Genomic DNA, 24,923 nt, shown 5'->3' on the forward strand with positions numbered 1-24,923 from the left:
AGTCACTCAAACAGATATTTGCACACCGATGTTCATAGCAGCCTTATTAACAAAAGTGAAAAGGTGGAAGCAACCCAAGTGTCTGTCAACAGATGAATGGGATAAACAAAACGTGGTATATCCATACAACGGAATATTACTCAGCCATAAAAAAGAATGAAGTTCTGGTTCATGCTACAACATGGATGAATCTTGAAGACACTAAGTTGAATGAAACAAGTCAGACACAACAAGACAAATATCATATAATCTGACTTGCGTGAAATAATTAGAATATGCAAATTCATAGGGTCAGAAATTCAAGTGAAGGTTACCAGGGTGGGGGTGCGGTGGGGAATGGGGAGTCAATGCTTAAGGGGTAAAGAGTTCCTGCTTGGAGAGATGGAAAAGTTTTGATAATGGAAGGTGGTGATGGAAGCACAATATTGTGACTGTAATTAACAGCACTGAATTGTATATTTGGAAGTGGTTAAAATAGGAAATGATTCTGTATATGCTACCAGGATTAAAAAAAAGGTTTTTTAAAAATATAGAACTGTACAACACCAAGAGTGAACCCTAACGTAAACTAGGACTATAGTTAATAATATAATTTTAATAACATAGCTTTATCACTTGTAACAAAGGTTACCACACTAATACAAACGGAAAACTGGCTGTGTAAGGGGGTATCTGGGGATATCTGTAGTTTCTGCATGATTTTTCTGTAAACCTACAACCACTCTAATAAAAAAAAAAAATTAAAGGCTGTTTTCTCTCTATACCAGCTGTCCAGTGGGACTTTCTGTGATGATGGAAATGTTCTGTAGGGCTGCCACCAGCTGCATGAGGTCATTGAGCATTTGAAATGAAGCCAGTGCAAATCAGAAATTAAGTTTTTAGATTTGTTTGAATTTAATTAATTACCTTAGTGAAAAATTTTAAAGTTTTCTCTTTTCTCTTTTGACTCTGGGCGTGAGAGAGACCACGCCAAGTATAGATGAAGGCAGATAGAGCACATGGCAGAACTGGTGGCAAGGTTCAAGTAAGGGGCACGTCTATTCCTGCCTGGTTGGGGTACACGAGTGTTTATTGAACATCTACTCTGTGCCTGGCACCATGGTCAAGGCGCTACAGCCACAGCTCCTCAGGCAGCTCACAGTCCCCAGGGGGAGGCTGGCACCAAATCACAAGATGAGAACCATGAGTGACTCACCAATGTAGGAAAGGAGGATCTTTCTGATATTTTAGGTTATGGTGTTGCCACTGTGACAGTTTTAAAATACGCCCACAAATCCTTTGACGGTCCTCCCTCCAAAAGCTGGGGCCAGCCTCCCTTCCTTTTTTTTTTTTTTTTTTTTTTTTACATTGAGAGATATTTATTACACTCCTGTGTGAATTCTTTTATTTTAAATGTTAGGCTGTGGCTAAAGACTCTTACATAAGCAAAACATGTTTAATGAGTTCTCTGATGTCCAATAGCAGAATAATGTCTAAAGGTTTTCATACCTTGATGGGAGAAAAGTTTTCTCCCCAGTATTAATTACCTTGTGTCATCTGAGTCTATCAGTGAAGCATTTCCCACATACATAGCCGGTATATAGTTTCTTCTGACTGTGAGTTCTTGCATTTAACCTAAGTTTACCACATAAATGGAAGGATTTCCCACATAGATGGCAGACATATATTTTTTGACCAGTGTGAGTTCTCTCATGTTGCCCAAGTTTTCCACATAGATGGAAGGATTTCCCACATGGATGGCTGACTTATGGTTTCTCCCCAGTGTGAGTTTTCTCATGTTGCCTAAGTTTATTATGTATGTAGAATGATTTCCCGCATAGATAGCAGACATGTGGTTGCTCTGCAGTGTGAATTCTTTCATGTTGCCTAAGGGTACCACAACGACTGAAGGATTTCCCACATACACTGCAAATATTGGGTTTCTCTCCAGTGTGAATTCTTTCATGTCGCCTAAGGGTACCACATTGACTGAAGGATTTCCCACATATATTGCAGACATATGGTTTCTCCCCAGTGTGAATTCTTTCATGTTGCCTAAGGTTACCACAATGACTGAAGCATTTCCCACATATGTTGCAGATATTGGGTTTCTCTCCAGTGTGAATTCTTTCATGTTCCCTAAGGGTACCACAATGACTGAAGGATTTCCCACATATACAGCAGACATATGGTTTCTCCCCAGTGTGAATTCTTTCATGTTGCCTAAGGGTACCACAACGACTGAAGGATTTCCCACATATATTGCAGATATTGGGTTTCTCTCCAGTGTGAATTCTTTCATGTTGCCTAAGGATACCACATCGAATGAAGGATTTCCCACACATATTGCAGACATATGGTTTCTCCCCAGTGTGAGTTCTCTCATGCTCTCTGAGAGTAGAACTATGAATGAAGTCTTTCCCACATACATGGCAGACATATGCTTTCACTTTAGTATAAGTTCTCTCACACTGTGTGAGGGTGGTACTATCTGCAAAATCTTTCCCACATCTGTGGCAGGCATATAGTTTCTCCACATTGTGAATTCTTTCATGTTGCCTAAGGTTAAAACTTTGACTGAAGGAATTCCCACATAGATGGCAGACATATGGATCCACCACAGTGTGACTTCCTTCATGTTGTCTGAGGGTAGAACTACCAGTGAAGTCTTTCCCACATAGATGGTAGCCATATGGCTCTTCTCCAGTGTGCATTTTCTCAAGTTGTCTAAGGCCAGAACTACTTCTGAAGACTTTTCCACATAGATGACAGTTATATGACTTACAGCCAGTTTGAATTTTCTTATTTTGACCAATGAATGAATGATAATTGAGAACTCTTTGAAACTGTTTGTTTACATTGGGTTTCTTTCCCATGTTAGTCATTGTGGAGTGAGTGAAATATTCTCCCAAATCATTACTTTCAAGGGGATCCTCTTCAGTGTGAGAAATCAGCTTTGTCTGGTTGGTAGATGTGTTCTTCTTAGAGATATGTTGCATGGTTATCATTTCTTCTTTTTTATGATCATTTTGCCTGCATGGACTCTGTACTTGGAGAAATGTTAATCCTTCTCTCCACAGTTCTCCTTGTTCTGACTGTGAAAGCACTTCTGATATGCCAACCTGATACCCCATGAACACCAGATGACTGATATTCTCCAGCATAACATCTCTGAACATCTTTCTCTGGTTTGTGTCCAGCATGGCCCACTCTTCCTTGGTAAAGTGGATAGCTACATCATTGAAGGTCACTGATCCCAATGGTTTCATTGTCAGTAGTTCTGCCATCAACTATCTTCCTCTGGGTTTTCACTCTCAGACAGTCCAAGCATTAAACACCCAAGCAGGGTCTCCAGCGCCTGGCTACTCCCCACCGCCATTTCCGCAGTCTAGGGAACTTTGCTGCCATCGGTGGAGGCCTGGGCGCCAACGTAGTGGCAGGGCCAGCCTCCCTTCCTTTTGAGCATGGGTTGGACTTAGTGAAACGCTTCTCATGAACAGAACATGGGGGAAGTGATGGTGTGGCAGCCGGTCATAAAAGGCATCATGGCCCCCTCCTTGCTCTCTCTTGGGTCCCTCACTCTGAGGAAGTTAACTGCCATGTCCCGAGGACACTCAGGCAGCCTGGTGGAGCAGCCACATAGACAGGCACTGAGGCCTCCTGCCCACAGCCAGGGAAGGAGCCATCTTGGAAGGGAACCTCCAGCCCCAGCAAAGTCTCAGGAACTGGTAGCCCCGGCTGCCATCTGACTGTGACCTCCTGTGAGACCTGAGCCAGAACCACCAGACCAAGTTACTCCCTGATTTCTGACTGTCCGAAACTGCATGAAATAATAAATGTTTACTGTTTTAAGCTGCTAAGTTCTGGAACAATCTGTCAAGCAGCAGCAGATGACTAGAAACCTAATTCAGCCACATAGTTGGCAAATGGCATGGATTACTTGTGTAGCAAATAAAAGTACTTTTAAAGAAGGAAAAGACAAGCACCCCATATATAAAAACTAGAGACAAGAACAGGAAATTTATCTTCACCTACCAAGTTGGATAAAATTTTTTTAAATCCTGATACCCAACATGCAGGGGTGGGGTGACGGGGAGTTGGTGTGCCCTCATTGAGTGTGTAGGATACGATTTGGCACAGCTTTCTGAAGGGAAGCTGGGCAATTTTTTTTTTTATAAATAACAACATATACAAGACTCTTTATTGTAAACTTCTTATAGCCTTTGATTCTGACCATATGCTTTCATTGATTTTTTTTCAGATTTTATTGAGATATATTCATTTATTATATATTCCATCCAAATTATACAATCAACATTTCACAATAGCATCACTTAGTTGTGCAATCATCATCACACTCATTTTATACTAGTTTCATTACTCCAAAAAGAAAATTATCAGATAGACACATGAAAAGAAAACCCAAAACACCCCATATCCCTTATCTCCCCCTATTATTGACCCTTAGTATAGGTGTGATATACCAGTTACTGTTGATGAAAGAATTTTAAGGCATTACTGTTAATTACAGTCTGTAGCTTGCAATAGGTATTTTTCTCCCACAAAGCACTCTATTATTAACTCTCTGTACCAGTGTCGTACTTTTGTACCAGTTCATGCAAGTACTTACTTAAACTTTAGTGTGAATCAGTGACGTATGACTCTAAACAAGCCCTTTCAACCAAAATCACCTACAATACAGCATTATTCCTTATATTCACACTAACAAGCTACCTTCACCCCATATCTATTTCCAAACATTTTAAGTTCAACCTCATTATACATTCTGAACATACCAGGTTACCACTCCCCCTTCTCTAACTTCTGTCTATGTCTAGGGATTCTATATTCTACATTTTAAGACTCTGAGTTTACATATTCTAGTTAATTCATATTAGTGAGATCATACAATATCTGTCCTTTTGTGTCTGACTTATTTCTCTCAGCATTATGTCCTCACAGTTCATCTATGTTGTCAGATGCTTCAGGACTTCATTTCTTCTTACCGCTGCATAATATTCCATCGTATGTATATACCACATTTTGTTTATCCATTCATCTATTGATGGGCATTTGGATTGTTTCCATCTCTTGGCAATTGTAAATAATGCCGCTATGAACACTGGTGTGCAAATGTCTGTTTGCATCCCTGCTTTCAGATCTTCTGGGTATATACCGAGTAGTGGAATTACTGGGTCACAGGACAAATTAATATTTAGTTTTCTGAGAAACTGCCAAACTGTATTCCACAGTCTGTACCATTTTACATTCCAACTGGGCAATTTTTTAAGATTCATGTTTTCATTGCCTTTAAATTAGCAATGAAGTTTAGCTATATATTTAGCTCAAGAAATACTGGATCATGTGTATAAAAAATACACACAAACTTTCCTCATCATAGTATTAGTAACAGAGACAAGTGAAAACAGCCTTAATGCCCTATCACAGGGAACCAGGCAAACCCAGGGGTCTCTCTGTGCCGTGGAATCCCACTGATCCACTACCAAGGATGACGCAGATGTACCCTCAGTCACAATTTACTGTTTGGTGGGGATAAAATCGGCATCCAAACAACTGTCTTTGTTAGCAAAACATATGCAAAAAAAAAATAATAATAAAAATAAATAAAAATAAAAAAACATATGCACATATCTTCATATGTAGACGTGTGTATAGGAAAAAAGAAACTAAGATGTTAATGAAAATCTCTGTGTGGTGGTTTTAAGGGTGTTATTTAAATTATTTTTTTCAACTTGGCTTATTGTCTTTCTAAAATTTTTTTGGAATAAATAATAGTAATAGAATATTAAAATAATAATAGAATAAATTCGTGTTGAAATGAATACATATTGACAAAGGTCAACATAAGAAGAAAGGTTGTGCTGTTTTTTAAGGAGAGAAAACAGGAGAAAGGGAGAGGAGGGGCTGAGGGAGGGAGGTGGGGCAGGAGACGGAGATCCTGAGGCAGCTCCCGACAGGGCTGGGGCCCTTGGGCACAAGAGGGAGAGAGGGAGGGGATTCCTGGATCTCCAACCCATCTGGATGGATGGATGGTGATCCCCTCCAAGATGGAGAGAGAACAGGTAAGGAAGGTCCTGGAAACCCCGGGCTTTGGCCATGTGGCCTTTTCCTGTGGCCTCTGCCCCCACATCCTGCCCCATCCAATCCAAACATCCCAAGGAGCAGGATGCTTGGATTCTCCTCCAATCGCCCCCGCCTGGAAGGCTATGCCCCACCCCCGACCCCTTCTGCATATCCAAATCTCTCCCATCCTTCAAGATCCAACCCGCATTCTGCCAACTCAGAGAGGCTTTGCTTGCCCAATCCCCGCCCTCCATCATCTGCAGTGGCTCCCAGAAGCTGCTGTTCACACCCACGTCTTGGATCCCTGAGAAAACGTTCCTTTCCTCGAAGACTGACGCTTTTGTCATCTCCCCCACCACACGCCCAGCCTGAGGCTCTCGAGACCCAGTTCAGATTACTGGCAGGGCACCCCCTGGCCCCCAAGTTCCGCATCAGAGCAGGATGAACGTACCAGAGATTTTCCTGTCTCCAGGTCCCAGGCCCTGATTGTTTTGTCGTAGGATGCTGCGATAACTCTGGAAATAAAATGCACAAACACAGGGTCTCAGCAACAGAGACAAGTATGCCTGGGGTTTCTACGAGGATGTTTTCTTCCTAGAACATTTTTATAATTTAGGACTGAGATTGCAAACAATACCCTAGACTTCCAAAAGAGGCTCCCAGGACATATGCTAGCAGATAGAGTTAATAAAAATAATTTTCAATGGCCTCATCTCGCCTGTAGTGTGGATGTGGTCTTCATTCCTGAGTGACAGCCTCATGCTGCCCGCACCCGCCTGCCCTCCTACCATGTGGCACCTCCTGCCAGGAAAAACCCCTCCCTCGTAGGCTCCTGGGCCCCAGAGCTACGCGGTGCCCTGAGTCCCACTGGCACTGCTGGGTCTGGCTTGGAGGCATCGCATGGGTAGCTTCCACTCTCCAGAGACATCCCCAAACCCGTGCTGTTCTGTGAAGACCCTTGGACCCTGGATGGACACCCCACTTGGGGTGAACGTGATGCTTGCCTGGAGGGATGGGTGGGACAGAGCCAGGGTCCCCACCCATGTGTTTGTTAGATCTTTCCTCTTAGAACTCACTGGACACCGAGAGAAGCTAACACAAATGGTACTCTGGCGCTGTCATCTTCCTTCATCCTTCCGCTACCCAAATACGTTCTTACATTTAGAGAGTTTGAGGTTATTTCTTCTGTCCTCCATCTACTGAATCCTAAGGGAATATCGTTCTCTGTTCTGCTCACGTGTCCTATCTTTTTATCAGAAAACGGTTTAACAGACAACTGTTTCATTCTGAAATGTTTCCTGTGCTTTTAGTAAAATGATATAAATACGCTTCTTATATTGCATGCTGCCAATTATACATTTTATCGTTGATTTATAAAATAAGTTCCCATGAAACTTAAATTTCTACACTGGTCTTCAAAGAAATTTCTTTTGCAGCTGCTGCACAGGGTAAAAGTAAATCCACTTTCAATCAAAACCCCTTGTCTTTTAAAGGCTCACCTCACATCTGTGGGAGAGGATTTTAGCAAATCCACCCCAGAGGCCCTTCTCTGTGTGGGGCCACCTGGCAGCACTGACCCTTCCCAGATGAGACACTGTGGTGGGCCCCTGCTTCCCTGAGCCTCCATTTCCCCGGTGAAATGAGGGCCTGGACTAAATCGCTAGGACCCCTTGCAGCTGCGACAGCCCACACGTGTAACTATGGAAAGAAACTTCATGAGAAAAATTCAGACTGTCTGGGTATTAGCCACAATAGTGTGCTGTCGTGTCTACTTGGTTCTCACAGGGGGGAAAAGAAAAAGGAATCTATTTGCATTAAAAAAAACAAAAACAAAAAACAAACTGTCAGTGCTCTGCCTGTACCAGGGCTGCCTCCTTGCTCTCACTTTTCCTGACCTGGGTAAGACAAAGGAAAGGTCACCTTGTGCTGTCAGCCGTGATGCTGCACTCTAAAACAGGAGCAATGGGCCCAGGCTCAAAGTTCCGAATAATAATTCCACTGACAGCATCCTCAAACAAATAAGAGAGAGAGAGAGAGAGAGTGGTCACTGTGGTCTTGCCGAAGGTGTGGACTATGTTAAACAGTGGCTCTTAGCTTGTTGCAGAGGCAAAGTACGAGAACCCCATTTCCCTATGACTCTTGCTCAGCTCAAAAGAGCAAATGGACTTTCCAACATCTCGCCCAACACCCTGGTTTGTAAGGTCCCTAATAAACTGTTCTTATTTTGCTATATGGAGCGGCCTGCTTTGTTTTTTCAGTCTTGATGCCCACCGAACTTGGGCAGAACCTAGTCTATATTTTATTAGCCAGAAAATTGGCGAGCCAGCCAGGAGACTGGAAACAAAACAAGCCAAGGAACGTAGGAATCCGTGGGGACAATCCCAGCGTGGTCCACTTCCCGGATGTGGGGGTAGGTAGCCCATTTTTTGGAACAGTTCAGCCCAGTGTTCAGCCCCGAAAATGCCAGACGGAGCATTATTCATCCTGAAGGGAAACCTGGGGGCAAACAGAAATCACAAGGGAAAGAAGCAATTGCTGCCACAGGTAGCTGTTGTTAGGGGCAGTTAGATTTGCTACCAAAGCCCAATTAAAAGCAGAAACTAAGGGAAGGAGATTAGAAGAGGCTTTAACTCTAGAAAAGACATTAAGTTAGCATGTTCCAACAATGCTGATGTATTAGCAAAAAAGGGGCAAACCCAAGAGAGACAATTAGAAGTAGTGTCATGTAAAGTGAAAATGCATGGAAGGAAGATGAGTGGTTATCCACAGGGAAGGCTGGAATACGAAATTGCGGGATCCCTGGAAGAGTACAGAAGAGGGATAATGGGAGGAGGAAATTGAAATTGAAGAAAAGTTTAAACGAGCAAGGCTGTTAATAACTATAATAAATGAACACAACAAGGGAACTCAATGACCCTCAGGAAGAGATCCCTGCTCAGAAGCAAACAGTAATGAGATAGTATACTCCCTCAGAATTAGTAGAATTAACAGAAAAGTTTAAACAGAAGGACTGAGAGAGCATAACTCCTTGATTACTGAGATTACGGGATGTAGGGGTAGATGGTATTATGACCCCAAGAGAGGAAATGGCAAAAATGGCTAGCATAACTACACATCCCTCTCTTCATCAGTGTCTTTACCAGGCATGGCAAAGACGTAATGGCATTCAAAATTTATTAGTATGGTGCATTTTAGCTGCAAAAGTGGCCTAATGAGGGGCATATGCCATCCACAATAGGTGATGGTCATCTATGGGAGAATTACAGGGTGTGTCAGTTTGGCTATATTATGTCCCCAAGAAAATGCCATGTTCTTTGGTGCAATCTTGTGAGGCCAGACCTATTAGAGTTGATTAGATTGGAACTCTTTGATTGAGTGTTTCCATGGAGAGTGACTCAATCAACTGTGAGTGAAACGTTTGATTGGATAATTTCCATTGAGGTGTTACCCCACCCATTCAGGGTGGGTGTTAATTGGATCACTGGAGTCCTATAAAGGAGTTCACAGACAGAAGGACCCCAGAGCAACTAAGAGTGACATTTTGGAGACAGCTGCAGCTAAGAGAGGACAAAACGCCCCCAAAAGCAACATTTTGGAGAACACCATTTTGAAACGCAGCCTGAGAGCAAGCAGACGCCAGCCACATGCCTTCCCAGCTAACAGAGGTTTTCCGGATGCCAATGGCCATCCTTCAGTGGAGGTACCTGTCATTGACACTTTATGGCCTTCAGACTGTAACTTTGTAACCAAGTAAACCCCCTTTATAAAAACCAATCCATTTCTGGTGTTTTGCAAAATGGCAGCATCAGCAAATCGGAACACAGGATACAGGCAGAGAATTGGGAATGAAGCATGCAGCATTTGTGAACACTTTGTGGACCTGATGGATGACAAGCTGTTCACAGCTGGTATGAAGGATAAAATCCTACAAATTGCACCTCCAGCCTGGTGTGGGACATGAGTATCTATTCTAAGCCTCCTAGTTGGTCAGGCCATCCACCGGCTGGCACAGGCAACAGCAGACTTGGGTGAGATGGAAAGAATTTGGTCGAAGAGGGTACGGAAAGTAACCAAAGAAACCTTGCAAGGAAAGGGGCAGAGGGGGCCTGTACATGTGACCCATAAATAATTATGGGCTGATTCAATTGCCATAGGCACCCCAATAGAAAAAAATGAACAACCTAACGCTATGTTAGTAGGACTCCAGCAAAAGCTGCCTAAGAAGAAAAAATATCAGCCTCTGCCTACGTCTAAATCTCTGCCACCAGTTATCACTCCTGCAGCACTCCCCCACCCCAAGGAAAGTAAGTCCGGTGTCAGGGAATGGGTATATGCCCTACCCCTGAAGACTACGGGTGGGGCCACAGTTGCTTGGAAATACGGGCAAAAGCAGGTGCTCAGAGGTCCTGCTAGTTATCCACTGGTCCCCCAAAAAAACGTTTGCATGTTGAAGCTCTTAATGATATTGGAGAAGGGTACACACTCATCTTTGGGAATTCCTGGAGATTTAAGGGATCCCTAAGGATGACAGAAGAGTTTGGAGGAAAAGCCATACGAGTAGTGCAGACTAGCCTACGATTGCAAATTGGGGGGTCTCATCCCCCAAGAGTACATTGTATGTATTTCTCCCATTCCCCAACATATATTAGGAGTTGGTGTGTTACAACACCCTGACCTTACCACCACCATTGGTGAACTCCATCTTCACATCTGCACAGTGAAATCAATTATAAGGGCTGCTGCTCGTTGGTCCCCAGCGCACCTGCCTCCAGCCGGTAGGGTCACGCATACCAAACAACATCGCCTCCCAGGTGGACATGCTCAAATCAGTGAAACATCAAAGGAACTGGCCAGAGAGGGGATCATATGACCAGCACAGAGATCATTTAATAGTCCTCATGGCAAGTGGAGAAAGACAGTTGATTACTGAGAATTAAATAAGGTGGTTCCTCTCATTCACGCAACTGTGCCCAATATTGCAATGCTTCTCAACAGCTTATCAGCCCAGTTAGGAGAGTTCCATTATGTATTAGACTGGGTTCGCACCTTTTTCAGTATCCCGGTAGCTGAGGATAGCCAAGATCAATTTGCATCTCTGTGGAGAAGGCGGCAGTGAACTTTCCAGGTTTTGCAACAAGGTACTCACATGGCCCCACTGTCTGTCACGGGATGGTGGCAACTGATCTGGCAAGACGGGAAAAGCCACCCAATGTTGCTGTGTTTCACCAGATTGACGATATTAGGCTTACTTCTGATGGGATTACAGTTCTAGAAATGGCAGTCCCACCATTACAGGGTCTCTTAAAGGGTCGAGGATGGGCCATCAATGGTGCCAAGGTCCAGGGGCCCAGGCGGTCCATAAAATCCCTAGGGGTGGTTTGGTCACACATAAGACAAAAGTCGTTCTGGCAGCGGTCACAGATAAAGTACAAATGTGTCCAACTCCCTGCAGCGTAAGGAATTGTGAGCCTTTACAGGCTTATTAAATTACTGGAGACCCTATATACCGCACCTGGCTCAGATAATTTGACCATTATATAAATTAATAAAACTGGGGGCTCATTGGTATGGGGACACTGAAGCCGAGCAAGCATTGCAACAAGGAAAAATAGCTGTAAAACAGATTCAGTCTCGAGGTACTTTAACAGCAGGGCAAGCCTGTGAATTGGATGCTGTCAGCCTCCCAGAAGGGTTTGGGTGGGGCCTGTGGCAAAAAACAAAACAAAACGGGAAGCGAGTACCACTCAGATTCTGGTCCCAACTACGGAAAGGAACAGAACAAGGACATAGTCCTATTGAAAAATAACTGTGAGCAGTATATCCTGCTCTTAGGCAAACGGAGCCTGTAACAATGACTTTGCCAATAACTGTGCAAACGTCTTTGCCAACAAGTGGATGGAGCAAAGACATTTGCATCTGGTCTAAAAGTGCCTGTGCAGTGGCTAGCACACTGTACAAATGGATTGCTTATTGACAACAATGGAGTTCTTTCAAGCCCACTATCTGAGGAGTTGCATAAATTATTGGGGCCAGCTATGTATGTAGAGAATCCGGGCTCCCCTACTCCACCCATGCCAGTGAGAGAGAAGGCAGCATCAATAAGAGAGGGTGTGGGAGCCCTGTCTTATACTGCCTGGTATACTGATGGTTCCTGCAGCGGACAACCCCTCCTGAGGGTGCACAATAGCAGTTCCAATAACTACGGACTCCATATGGATGGATGAATGAGAACGTCAGAGTAGGCACTGGGCTGAGCTATGAACAGTCTGGATGGGCTGGGGACTGGACAGCTGGACTGTGTATCATGGTCTGACTCTCCGGATGGGTCAGTGGCAATAGGAGGAGTGGATCATAGCTGGTAAGGACATCTGGGGTAAAGCCCTGTGGGAAAATATCTGGGTTAGGGCATAAACCCCTGATGCCAAAGTAACAATCTGGCACGTTCCAGCCCATACTTCATGCAAACCCCTGGGAAATGTGGAAGCCGACACCTTAGCTAAAGTTAGATGGGTTGCCAAGCAGACTGGCTACACTGTAAATCAGGACACAAGACTCCTAAGACCACCGGAATTATCTAAAAGTTTGTATCTCCCTTTGAAACATGGTGATGTGCTTACGGGCAGGCTGAGCAACGCCAGCAAATAGACTCTAGAGGACCGTTTCCTCTCCTTCAGGTGAACAAAAGTACCTAGTAACCTGCGTAGACACTGCTTCAGGTGTTCTGCAGCCTTTCGGATGTCAAAGAGCAAATCAAGCTTCAACACTACAAGGACTCGAGAAACTTTCCTCTATGTGTGGGTACCCAAACACACTGACAGCAAACAAGGCACCCATTTTACAGGTCACCACCTCCAGGACTGGGCGCAAGAAGGAGAAATTATCTGGCACTTTCATCTGCCTACAAGCCCCAGGCCACTGCCCTAACAGAGAGGAAAAATGGTATTTTGAAGCAACAGCTCCAGCAGTTACCTCCCTCCACTCATTGCATGGGTGGGCACCTCATTTACAGGAAGCAATTAGGCTGATAAACAGAGCACCGAGGAGTGGACAAACCTCAGCACACGAACGTTTCAGGACCCCAATGCCCACTCCATCAGCAATAAGGATAGAAGTAATATCGGAAAAAGCGGAAGGAAATGAATTCCTGAAATGGGCAATTGAAGCAGCTGCAACTCATAACCAGACGGCCTGCTGGGTGTGTGGACAACTGCCAACTTCCACCAGAGACGGACTGTGTTGGACAGTGTTGCCCTTTAACCCAACAGAGTGGGGCGTGGGATCTGTTTTACCAATTTTCCTCTTGACATTAGCAGGTAGAGGTATTAGCATATGTGTTTTATATTGTGGAGTTTGCCTCCAGACGTGCCCCTCAATTACCTCTCAGGGATCTTCGCGGAAGAGGGGTGGGTAGAATGCAAGAGCGGGTTTTTTGAGGGTTGGAGTGTGAGGCCACGAACCAGAGAAGCCATAAATTCTAAATGAGGCAACCCCTGCCCCCTGCAGGTGCATGTTAAGGCACGCGTGCACACTCCTAAGCACAACAATCTGTACTAGAACTGCTCCTGCTGCGTATCAGTAACTTCAAAGAAACATGTTTACGATCTTGCAAATTCCAACTTGGCTCTGTGCCTTCCTTGTTCTTACCCCAGTATTTTCCCCTGTAACCTGCAGGTGGCACCAAGCGCTACTCTGAACGTCCTGCAGCCAGCCAGGACCAGCTTCCCGGCTGTAGGTTCCCTGAGAAGCTGTGACTATTTTGCCATATGGAGCAACCGGCTTCGTTTTCCGGTCTTAAGTTCCCATTGAATTTGGCGGAACCTATTCTGTAGGTTCACAGCCAGACAGGAGGAGACCAGGAGCGAGCTCCCAAGAGTCCTCTCCCCGTGGAGCCACACAGGACATGCTCAAGTCCTCCAGCAACAAGTTCTAACAACACAGGAGAAGTGTTGTCTACCAGGAGAGAGAGCGTGCCTCAGCCTAAGAGTTCAGGACTTTTATGTGGACTCTCACGTGGGCACCCCCCGCCTGGCACGCACAGGAAGGAATGTGGGTGTCCAGCGTACGCCACACAGTTTGCACACAGTCTAGGCACGGTGCGCCAACTGCATCATTAGGGAACGTCTCACATCAGATTAGGAACCATTTACCCGTCGAGTTCCTAGATGCCAGCCAAGGGCCAACCCTGAGAACAGGCCTTTGTAAAGCCGGCTGCCTCGGGCCAGCCAGGTGGACTCTTCTCTGCACACACAGAGACCCCCGACTCCTGCTCCGAGACCTGAAGCAATGGAGTCGTCTCTGGGTACACCCAGCAGGCCCTAATCAAAGCCCCCCAGCAGGAAGGAGCATCGGGGATCCCCAAGAGGAACTCGGCAGGGCCAGGGGACGGCTAGGCCGGTGGCCTGAGCTCAAGAGCCTAATGGCTTGGGAAGAAAGAGCAGGTTCTAAGAACCTAGGGCTGTAGCCCCCTTGGTGGGTGTGTTGCTCCACGGAGCAAATGTGATTGTGAACTGAGCAAAGGGTCATCCTGGGACCTAGTGTGAACCAATGTTTGTGGGGCTGTGCAGGTTCAGTATTCAGGGGTGACAGCAGATGGCCGAGGGAAGGGGCAGTGACCACGGGCAGGTACCACAGCTCCTTCACCTGACCTTTGATAGCGGGACCCCACCCCTGTGGGCTCACAATTTAAGTGGGGGTTACTGGCCAGAGTTTCAATGAATGGGGAGGAAGGGGCTTTAAACAGTTGAAAAAATAAAGATATGACAATATTTGTACCCCAAGTTCATTATGGTTACACAAACTATGTCTGTATGCTTCCAATTTTGTAAATGTGTGCGTATACCAGCATACAAGAAAAAAAAATTTTTTCATAGCAGTTAACTCTGGGGTGGAGGAATGACAGTGTTTTCCCTTCTTTGTGATTTTGTGTATTTTCTGTAATAAAATCATATTACCTTTGTAATAGGAGAAAAACTACCAACATTATATTTTTTAATGAGTGGAAAGAAATGAGCCAATATATTAGAAGGAGATTGGGTGGTGGGATTAAGAATGATTTTTTTTCAACTTCTTTATTCTTTTACAGATTTTGCAAATTATTCACAATGCCCTGTAATGAGGCAAAGAGGGCCTTTTAAAAGATGAAATCGGATGTTTTGGTTTGGGGTGGGGTTGGGAGGAGGGACAGGAGGAGCACAGAAATGGGGGAGGAAGTTTGCAGGGGAGGGAGGGGGAGAAGGTGCCATCTATATAGGGTAATGTCTTAATCATCAACAAGGGGGAGAGGGAAAGAGGCTGGGACAGGGAAAGCCACAGCTGGGGATCCAGGAAGAGCTGGCAGAAGGGGAAGGAGACGGGGTGGAGAGCGGGCTCCTCGGAGGGGCAATCAAGGGGACCAGCCAGGGCGGGGAGCCCAGAGGAGACGGGTAATTAGGGAGCTGGGTTGAAGGAGGGAGCAGCAGGGACACAAGGCCTGGAGAATGTGGCTGAAGGGAGTCATGCTGTGGGTCAGGGGTGGAGGGAGGGAGCCCTTGGAGGGGTTTCCTGGGGTGGGGGGAAGGATTTGAGGCTCATGGAAGGAAGGTGTAGGAGGTGGCAGAGGCCCAAGGGACTTTTATGGAGCACGGTGGAGAGCCAAGGATGTCACCATGGACGGTTCGCAATCTGGGGATAACGACCAAATCTTGGGATAACAACTTCAAGAACGTAGAAACAGGCGGATTTTCCAGATAGAGACAAGAGCCCTTTAGCTGACACAGAAGAAACCTTGTGAGTCCTTCCATGGACTCAAAACATGAGAAGGAAGTGGGAGGAATCTGAAGTTGGTGAAACAGAATGCACACTCGGAAAGCTACCATCCCTCAGTCCCTGGGTGATGGCAGCCAACAGAGGGTTTTCCCAACCAGAAGGTCATGGAGCCGAAGGAGAGGTGGAATTTGTTAAGGGCGGCAGCAGAGGGAGGTGGGGGGGGTGTCTGCAGGGGTTTGTTATGGACCAGGAGGTCCTGGGCTAGCCCCAGGCACACGGCTGGTCCTGTGAGGTACAGAGAAGCTCAGGGAGACCTAGGAACTAGTGCGTCCCAAACGTGGGGCCTGAACCCACTTTGACAGTCCCCACAGCCCTCCTGCCTGGGCTGCCTGGAGGAGCATGCCGGAGGGTGAGGGGCTATCCTCTACTCAGCTACCTGAACTGGAACCTGGGAACCAGCCTTGACTTGCTCTACCCTGTTCTCCTCCTGCCCATGAAGACAAAGAAGATGGCAGAACTCAGAACCAGCCACCCTACCCACGGGCCGCAGCCCCAGCCACACAGCCATCTGTGGCCTCGCCACTGCTGTCCCTTAGCCCTGCTCCCTCCGCAGCCCCTTGTGACTGACCAGCAATGCCCCAGCATGGGCCTACCAGAGTCTGCCAGGTAAGCTTAGAAGGGTTCTTTCTGCAACCTCGTCTATCTGTAACCTCGTCTATCACCTCCCTGTCCCTGTATTCCTGCCTCTTGTCCCTTGTGGGGGCAGATCAGTGCTCAGACCTGCCTCTACCAACCACCCCTCGGGGCAGGTCCCACACCAGCCACCTTACTGCTACCCAGCCTGGACATACAGTCTCTATGGATGGAACTGAGTTTTCCAGACATGGAGAAGAAGACTGTGAGAGATGACACAGCTCAGAGACCCCAGGTAGGCACTAAGCACAGCTGGGACTCCCCCCCCAAAAAAAAAAAAACACAAAAGGTGGGGACCTAAGAGTCTCCTCCCGAATGCCTCTTTGTTGCTCAGATGTGGCCCTCTCTCTCTGGCTAAGCCAACTTGAAAGGTGAAATCACTGCCCTCCCCCCTACGTGGGATCAGACACCCAGGGGAGTGAATCTCCCTGGCAACGTGGAATATGACTCCCGGGGAGGAATGTAGACCCGGCATCGTGGGATGGAGAACATCTTCTTGACCAAAAGGGGGATGTGAAAGGAAATGAAATAAGCTTCAGTGGCAGAGAGATTCCAAAACGAGCCGAGAGGTCACTCTGGTGGGCACTCTTACGCACACTTTAGACAACCCTTTTTAGGTTCTAAAGAATTGGGGTAGCTGGTGGTGGATACCTGAAACTATCAAACTACAACCCAGAACCCATGAATCTCGAAGACAGTTGTATAAAAATGTAGCTTATGAGGGGTGACAATGGGATTGGGAAAGCCATAAGGACCACACTCCACTTTGTCTAGTTTATGGATGGATGAGTAGAAAAATAGGGGAAGGAAACAAACAGACAAAGGTACCCAGTGTTCTTTTTTACTTCAATTGCTCTTTTTCACTCTAATTATTATTCTTGTTATTTTTGTGTGTGTGCTAATGAAGGTGTCAGGGATTGATTTAGGTGATGAATGTACAACTATGTAATGGTACTGTAAACAATCGAAAGTACAATTTGTTTTGTATGACTGCGTGATATGTGAATATATCTCAATAAAATGATGATTAAAAAAAAAAAGTAAAAAAAAAAAAAAAAAAAAAAAAGGTGGGGAGGCTGCCAGGCCGGTGGTCTTTATCCTGTGTCTCATTGTTTCCAAATCACCAGGCTGGCAGCAGCTACACTAACTTCATCTCCCTCCAGCCACTGGGCACCAGAGCAGGGAGTGGGGGTGGGGGGGACTGCCCTCACTTTACTCCTTGCACTTTGCTCAAAGCTTTGGGATCTTGGTGTGTTCAGGAACTCAATACTGGAAACTGTCCACTGGAGGTGACATAAGCTTGTGGGTTGTTTTAGTTCCAGATCCTGACATGGGGCCACCTACCCACAGCTTCACCGTGTGGTCATAGGAGCCAGTGAGGAGCCTTGTTTCATCCACACAGAAGTGGCAGGAGCTCACCGCCTCCTCGTGCCCTTTCAGAATTTTAAATGGGATCTGCAAAAAGGACAGACTGAATGAGTACAACAAGGTTGCAGGATACAAGATTAGTATACAAAAATCTGTCATATTTCTACACATTTGCAATAAGCAATCCAAAAATAAACTAAGAAAACAATTCCATTTACAATAGCATCAAAAAAATACTTAGGAATATATTTCACCAAAAAAAAGAAGGAAGTTAAGAGGGCTCACACCTCCCTATTTCAGGATGGTGTGTACTAGCATAAGAGAAGACCTAAAGATCAATGGATTAGAATTTAGAATCCAGAAATAAACCCTCACATTTACAGTCAGTTGATTTTTGACAAAGGTGCCAAGAAAATTAAATGGGAGGGAATAGCCTTTTCAACAAATTGTGCTGGGACAACTGGATATTCATCAGCAAAAGAATGAAGTTGAACCCCTACCTCATACCACAGACAAAACTTAACCACAAAATGGACCAAAGACCTAAATGTTAGACCAAAACCCATAAAATCTTAGAAGAAAACATAGATGTAAATCTTTGTGACCTTGGATTAGGCAGTGGCTTCTTAGCTATGGCACCAGAAGCACAAGCAACAAAGGAAAAAAATATGCTTATAGCAGTATTATTCACAAAAGCCAAAAAGTGAAAACAATCCAAATGTCCATCAACTGTTAAGTGGATAAAATAAAATGTAGTATATCCATACAATAGAATATTATTTGACCACACACACACAAAAAAAAGAATTAAGTAGTGAACATGGGTGAGCCCTGAAAACATTATGCTAAGTGAAAGGAATCAATCAGAAAACACCACACATTGTATGATTCCTTTGATATCAATGGTCCAGAACAGACAAATCTACAGAGGCCGACAGTGGGTTAGCGGTTGCCTGGGGGGGGGTTGAGGTGGGGGGTGTTGAGGGGAGATGGGGAGTGAGTGCTAACGAGCACAGCCTTCTTTAGGGGGTTATGAAATGTTCTAATACTGATTGTAGCAATGGTTGCACACTCTGCGAATACACTACAAGCCATTGAACTATACTCTTTAAATAGGTAAATTATGGTATATGGATTATATCTCACTAAAGCTGTTTAAAAAAAGAAAAAGGATAGATGGAGCAAGCCTGAAAGTTCTCTGTTCCAGGACGAGCGCAGGGAGAGGAAAGCTGCTGGGATGCGGGCTGCCGGGGCATGAGGGGGCGCGAGGGGATGTGGGGACACGGAGACCAGGGGGTTTGGGCTCTGCGACCAGGGAGGGTTGGGGTACGGTCCTCGGGATGCGGGGCGAGGCGGACTCGCTCGGAGGTGCAGGGATGAGGGGACGCGGGGTTCAGGGCGGGGTGAAGACGCGCAGGAGTGTGGGGCTGCAGGGGGGAAGGGGCTCTCCCTGGCCAGGGAGCGGGGAGACGCGGGGCTGCGGGGACACGGGCCGAGGACTGCCCGCCAGGGGGCGAGGGCGGTGGGTGCTGCGGGGCGCAGGCGGCCGGGAGCCCCCGAACCGGCCCCGACCCCAGGGACGTGACCCCTCCCCGCAGTCTCCGGCTCCCGCCCCCCGGTCCTCGCCCTCCGCGCCCCGCTTCTCCAGCAGACTTCGTCTCTCGGCGAAACCAGAGATTTGAGTTCTCTTATTGCAAAAACATGACTTCATCCTGGACATACAGCTCCCCAAGAGGAAGAAGACAGAAAAATCCGTCTAATTCCACCAGCCGGGGATTAGCCCAGCCCTTCCTGGGGCCCTCCTGTATCAGAGCTTTCCCTGTGCGTTGCACGTTTCTGTCTGTTAAGGAAAGGGATCCGGGGAGCTGCAGAGACCGGTTCCAAAGCCAGGCACTGACATATACAGCACGACAAAAGAGGATGGTCCCATATGTGTAAAGACACAAAGTTGGTTGTTTTTTTTATATATGGGGTCTTCATTTCTTCAACAAATGTCTCTTGAGTGCCCCACCCCTCCCCGTCAGGCCTTGATCTAGATGCTGCAGCTAGGGCAGAAACCCAAGAGTGAAGACCCCAACCTCTAGGAAGGCACTGGGGACCCAGAAGGCACAGCGTGGGGGATGAACTGGTTCCTGCTATGAGGGGGTTGGGAGTGGGCACAGAGCCACCAAACAAGTCCAGGACATCACATCAGGTCATGGCCGGCACTATGAAGAAGAAACAGGTGATCCGAGCTACCTTAGATGGGTGGTTGGGGGGATCCCCTCCTGAGGAGGTGATGGCCTTGGGGAGGGAGGATCTGAGCAGAGCCCAGGCAAGGGGACAAGGGGGCACCGAGGACACCAAGGGCAAAGGCCCTGAGGCTTGAAGACAGTGTGGCCCCAGGGGAAGAGAGGAAAGTGTGGCCCCAAGGCAGAGAGGAAAGTGATGAGAACAGGGAGTTGAACCAGATTCAAAATGGCCTGGAAGGTCATGGCCAGTTCTCCAGACCTCACCTGATATGTGCCAGGAGGCTAGGGGAGGCTTTGAGCCAATTAATAAAAAATATTGGGAACTGTCTGTGTGTGTGTGCATTAAATCAAGGCCAAGATACACTATCTATTGAGAATGTTCTTCAGCAAAACTTCTCAGAGATTTTGATAAAAAAATCATTTGAAATACTAGTTTTGAAACATTATTTTTTGCAATATGCATCTTCACTTCAAGAGTCATTTGTTAATATTCTTATTAAGGTACACAACCATGTTAACTTCAAACTACTGTTTTCATTCATTGCTCTCCTGTTTATTCTAGACCACTCTTCTTGAGTTCTTAATTCTGATATCTGTTGTGTGTCTGTTTGCTGGAGTGTGTCCTTGAGTAATTTTTTTCCTCAAAGAGAGAGGTATCCTTTTTGAGTCTTTGCAGCTCTGAAAAAATGTCTTTCTGTTACCTTTTTCAGAGATCAGCAGTTACATCACAAACCTCAGTGCTTTACAGAACTTCTCAACCCGTCAGCCTGGCTCATCATAAAATCCTCAGGTTCCCCCAAATCAAAAACCATATAAACATGCATCTCTAGGAGACTGGTTAAATAAAATCAGGGAATATCCACCCAAAGGAATACTATAGATCCATAAAAAAAGAACAAGGAATACGTCTATGTACTGCTATGGAAGGATCTCTAAAATACACTAAGTGAACAAAAACAGGAACAAAGTGTAGAAGGGTTGTAAGTTATGCTACAATTTTTTTTTTTTTTTTACCATTGTGTAAAAAGGAGGGGAACTTGAGGAGCCTGTGGAGAATGCAGGGGTATTTGCCTACCCCACCTCCATGGTTGCTAACATGACCACAGACATAGGGGACTGGTGGTTTGATGGGTTGAGCCCTCTACCATAAGTTTTACCCTTGGGAAGATGGTTGCTGCAAAGGAGAGGCTAGGCCTCCCTATATTTGTGCCTAAGAGTCTCCTCCTGAATGCCTCTTTGTTGCTCAGATGTGGCCCTCTCTCTCTGGCTAAGCCAACTTGAAAGGTGAAATCACTGCCCTCCCCCCTACGTGGGATCAGACACCCAGGGGAGTGAGTCTCCCTGGCAACGTGGAATATGACTCCCGGGGAGGAATGTAGACCTGGCATCGTGGGACGGAGAACATCTTCTTGACCAAAAGGGGGATGTGAAAGGAAATGAAATAAGCTTCAGTGGCAGAGAGATTCCAAAACGAGCCGAGAGATCACTCTGGTGGGCACTCTTACGCACACTTTAGACAACCCTTTTTAGGTTCTAAAGAATTGGGGTAGCTGGTGGTGGATACCTGAAACTATCAAACTACAACTCAGAACCCATGAATCTTGAAGACAGTTGTATAAAAATGTAGCTTATGAGGGGTGACAATGGGATTGGGAAAGCCATAAGGACCACACTCCACTTTGTCTAGTTTATGGATGGATGAGTAGAAAAATAGGGGAAGGAAACAAACAGACAAAGGTACCCAGTGTTCTTTTTTACTTCAATTGCTCTTTTTCACTCTATTATTCTTGTTATTTTTGTGTGTGTGCTAATGAAGGTGTCAGGGATTGATTTAGGTGATGAATGTACAACTATGTAATGGTACTGTAAACAATCGAAAGTACGATTTGTTTTGTATGACTGCGTGGTATGTGAATATATCTCAATAAAATGATGATTAAAAAAAAAAAAGGAGGGGAAAAGAAAACACACAAGTATGTGCTGCTACATATCTAAAATATCACTCTAAAGATCCAGAAAAAACTAGAATATTTATTGCCTCTTATGTTGGTTTGAATCTGTTATGTACCCCATAAAAGACTATGTTTTTTTAATTTGTGGGGGCAGGCCTATTGTGGGATCTTTTGATGGGGTTGTTTTCCATGGAGATATGCCCCACCCACTTGTGGGTGGGAACTTTTGATTAGATTATTTCCATGGAGATGGGGCCTTGCCCATTGAAGGTAGGTCTTAGTTTACTGAAGAGAGCTCAGGAAAAGAGAGAGAGCTCAGAGTTAAACAGACCAAGCTGCTTGGAGATGTAGACAGAAAGACATTTGGAGATGCTAAATAAGAGAAGAAGCCCAGAGTTTGCCCCAGAGAAGCTAAGCGAGAACCCAGAGATGCTTATAGAGAAGCCACTGGAATCAGAAACCGAAAGCAATGCAATCCGGGAGCAAAGGACTAGCAGATGCCAGCCACATGCCTTCCCAGCTGACAGAGGTGTTCCCGACGCCATCGGCCTTTCTTCAGTGAAATTATCCTCTTGTTGATGCCTTAGTTTGGACAGTTTTATGGCCCTAGAACTGTAAATTTGTGAACAAATAAATCCCCATTGTAAAAGCCAATCCATTTCTGTCATACTGCAATCTGGTATAAAGCATTTGCTTTAGCAAACTGGAATACCTCTATACATGGAAATGAGGTAGTTGGTGTGCAAGGGTGCTGGGGAGACTTTTCATTGTAAACAGCCTTTATATCTTTTGAACTTGAATGTTCAATTGTGAATATAAAGAAATGAAATACAATTTCTGTGTTCTCCTTTAATTTCACAAAAAAATTAAAATAAATATCATGACTAAAAGCACAGCAAAGCACTAGGACAGAGCTTTGCTTTCTTTTCAGCCTCCCCTTTGGGGACTCAAAATAGCCCTTCCTGGTGAAGGGTAGAGGGGAGCAGATCTGCCAGGCCCTGTGACAATCCTGCCGTGGGCTAGAAGGCTGCATCTCAGACTGACCCCCGGCTTTTCTGCCTGGGAAAGGGGAAGACCATCCTAGCAAAGACCCTATCCTAGCAATTCAGGCATTCACCAGGTAGTGGTTATAGTTCCCAATAGCGTAGCACTGAACTTGATCGCTTCAAATTATCTTCATCGCTTCTTTGCGTATTACTTTTCCTCCTCCTGCTCCTTCTCTCCAACACTCTTACATGTATATCAGTTCTTCTGGATCTCTCTTGCATTTTAAAAAAAATCTTTTTTCTCATAATTATTGTGCTTTAATATTTTTTCTCAGCATTCTAAGAGGATCCCATGAGCTTGTTTTCTAATTTTCTGTTTCAGTTCTTTGCTCTAATTTTAAAGTCTCCATGGAGGATTTTGGTTTGGAAATCTTGTTTTTCATCCCTAAGAATTCTCTGCAGATTCTTTGCTTTTCCCAGTTGCCAGCTTTTGTTTCATGGATGCCATGACCTCTCAAATATCTGAGAGTACAAATAGTGTTGTTGAGAATTGATCTTTTATTTTCTTCTCTCTCCCCCCTCCTCCCCCTCCTCCTCCTCGCCCCCCTCCTTCTTCTTCTAAGTTTTCTGCTGCTTCCAGATTGAACGGATTCATAGACTTGGGAGGGGTCCTTCACTGACTCTCAGGCCTGCTTTTGTGTCACTGTGGGGTGACACCCAAAGGCCACTAGGTCCACGCACAGGGCTTTGGAACCCAGGCCCCCTCCCCACAGCAGAGTCCTTGCCTCCCCCTGGGGCAGCAGCGGGAAGCCCCAGGCCAGCCCGCTTCTCCATCAGGCCCTACCAGGGCCACCTCCAAGTCCCACCTCCCAGCCTTTGCCCACTAGGTGTATGCAGGTGGGTGCTGGGGAAACTTTCCATCGTAAACCTTTTCATCTTTTTAACTTGAACCTTGGGAATGTTTTATTGTGAGTATAAATAAAATACAATTCCTGTGCTCTCCTTTCATTTTAATTAAAAATCAAAACAATATCATGACTAAAGGCACAGCAAAGCACTGGGCACACGACCAGGGCTCTATCCGGGGGTCCTGGCGGAGCCGGGTGGATTCCCCACAGGCCCCCTCCCTGGCCTGCACGCTTTCCCCACACGGGGGTAACAGCCCACCGCCCCTTCCCCGAAGGCAGATCTGACCTTGGAGAGGGGCTCTTGGTCACCCCAGAACTCCTTCTCCGGCATCGGGAGCCGCTCGGGCGGCGGCACGTACTTGCCCACGGACAGAGGGTCAAGGCTGGCCAGCAGCCGGGCCTGGCGCGCCTTCGAGATCGGCAGCTTGAAGTGGCCATAGGCTCTGGCCACGGTGGCCCAGGGCAGCCCGCGGCGCGGCTGCGCACCGAGCCGTAGCGGCGGCCCAGACTTCTCGCCCCTGTTCGGGGCTTTCGGGGAGCCGGGGTCGTGCGGCGGCAGGGACGCCATCTCGGAGTGGGCCTGCGGGCTCGGCCGCGAACGAACCGTCCCCGCGCCCGTCCCCGCGCGCCGCCCACCGCCGCCCGCCCGCCTCCGGCCTCCTCGCCTGCCGAGCCCCAAACTGCGTTTCCCAGGAAAAACGGGCTTGGAGTTCTGGGCACCGGAGGAACGAGGCCGCGCGCGTCACACTGGCGGCCCATGCTCTCAGGAGATTGTCCTCTGCCTGGGTCAGAGGACACTGGCAGGCCCACTCCACGGACAGAACCAGAGAAACGGCAGTAGCTACGGAACCGCCCGGGAGGAAACGGGGGGCGGCGACTGCAGGCGGGTACCTACGATTTATAAGGGCTTGAGGGGAATATCTGTCACATGCCAACGATAATAATAGAACAAAATGTTACCTTTGGTGGGAAAACAGC

At 46.4% G+C, this 24,923-nt stretch overlaps 1 protein-coding gene across 1 annotated transcript in view; it reads right to left on the reverse strand.

Annotated features, from left to right (window-relative positions):
• WDR88 (WD repeat domain 88) overlaps positions 1-24,513 on the reverse strand; it is a 48,002-nt gene extending 23,489 nt beyond the window's left edge. The window contains exons 1-4 of the mRNA XM_037819240.1: positions 24,232-24,513; positions 17,845-17,955; positions 7,984-8,072; positions 6,515-6,578 (exon numbers count right to left, since the gene is read on the reverse strand). Of these exons, the coding sequence (XP_037675168.1) occupies positions 6,515-6,578; positions 7,984-8,072; positions 17,845-17,955; positions 24,232-24,513 (546 nt within the window). The remainder of the gene's footprint in view (positions 1-6,514; positions 6,579-7,983; positions 8,073-17,844; positions 17,956-24,231) is intronic.
• Between the last annotated feature and the right edge of the window lie 410 nt (positions 24,514-24,923).

The sequence above is a fragment of the Choloepus didactylus genome, chromosome 27 (assembly GCF_015220235.1).
Source record: "Choloepus didactylus isolate mChoDid1 chromosome 27, mChoDid1.pri, whole genome shotgun sequence".
In the NCBI taxonomy this organism is placed as follows: domain Eukaryota; kingdom Metazoa; phylum Chordata; class Mammalia; order Pilosa; family Megalonychidae; genus Choloepus; species Choloepus didactylus.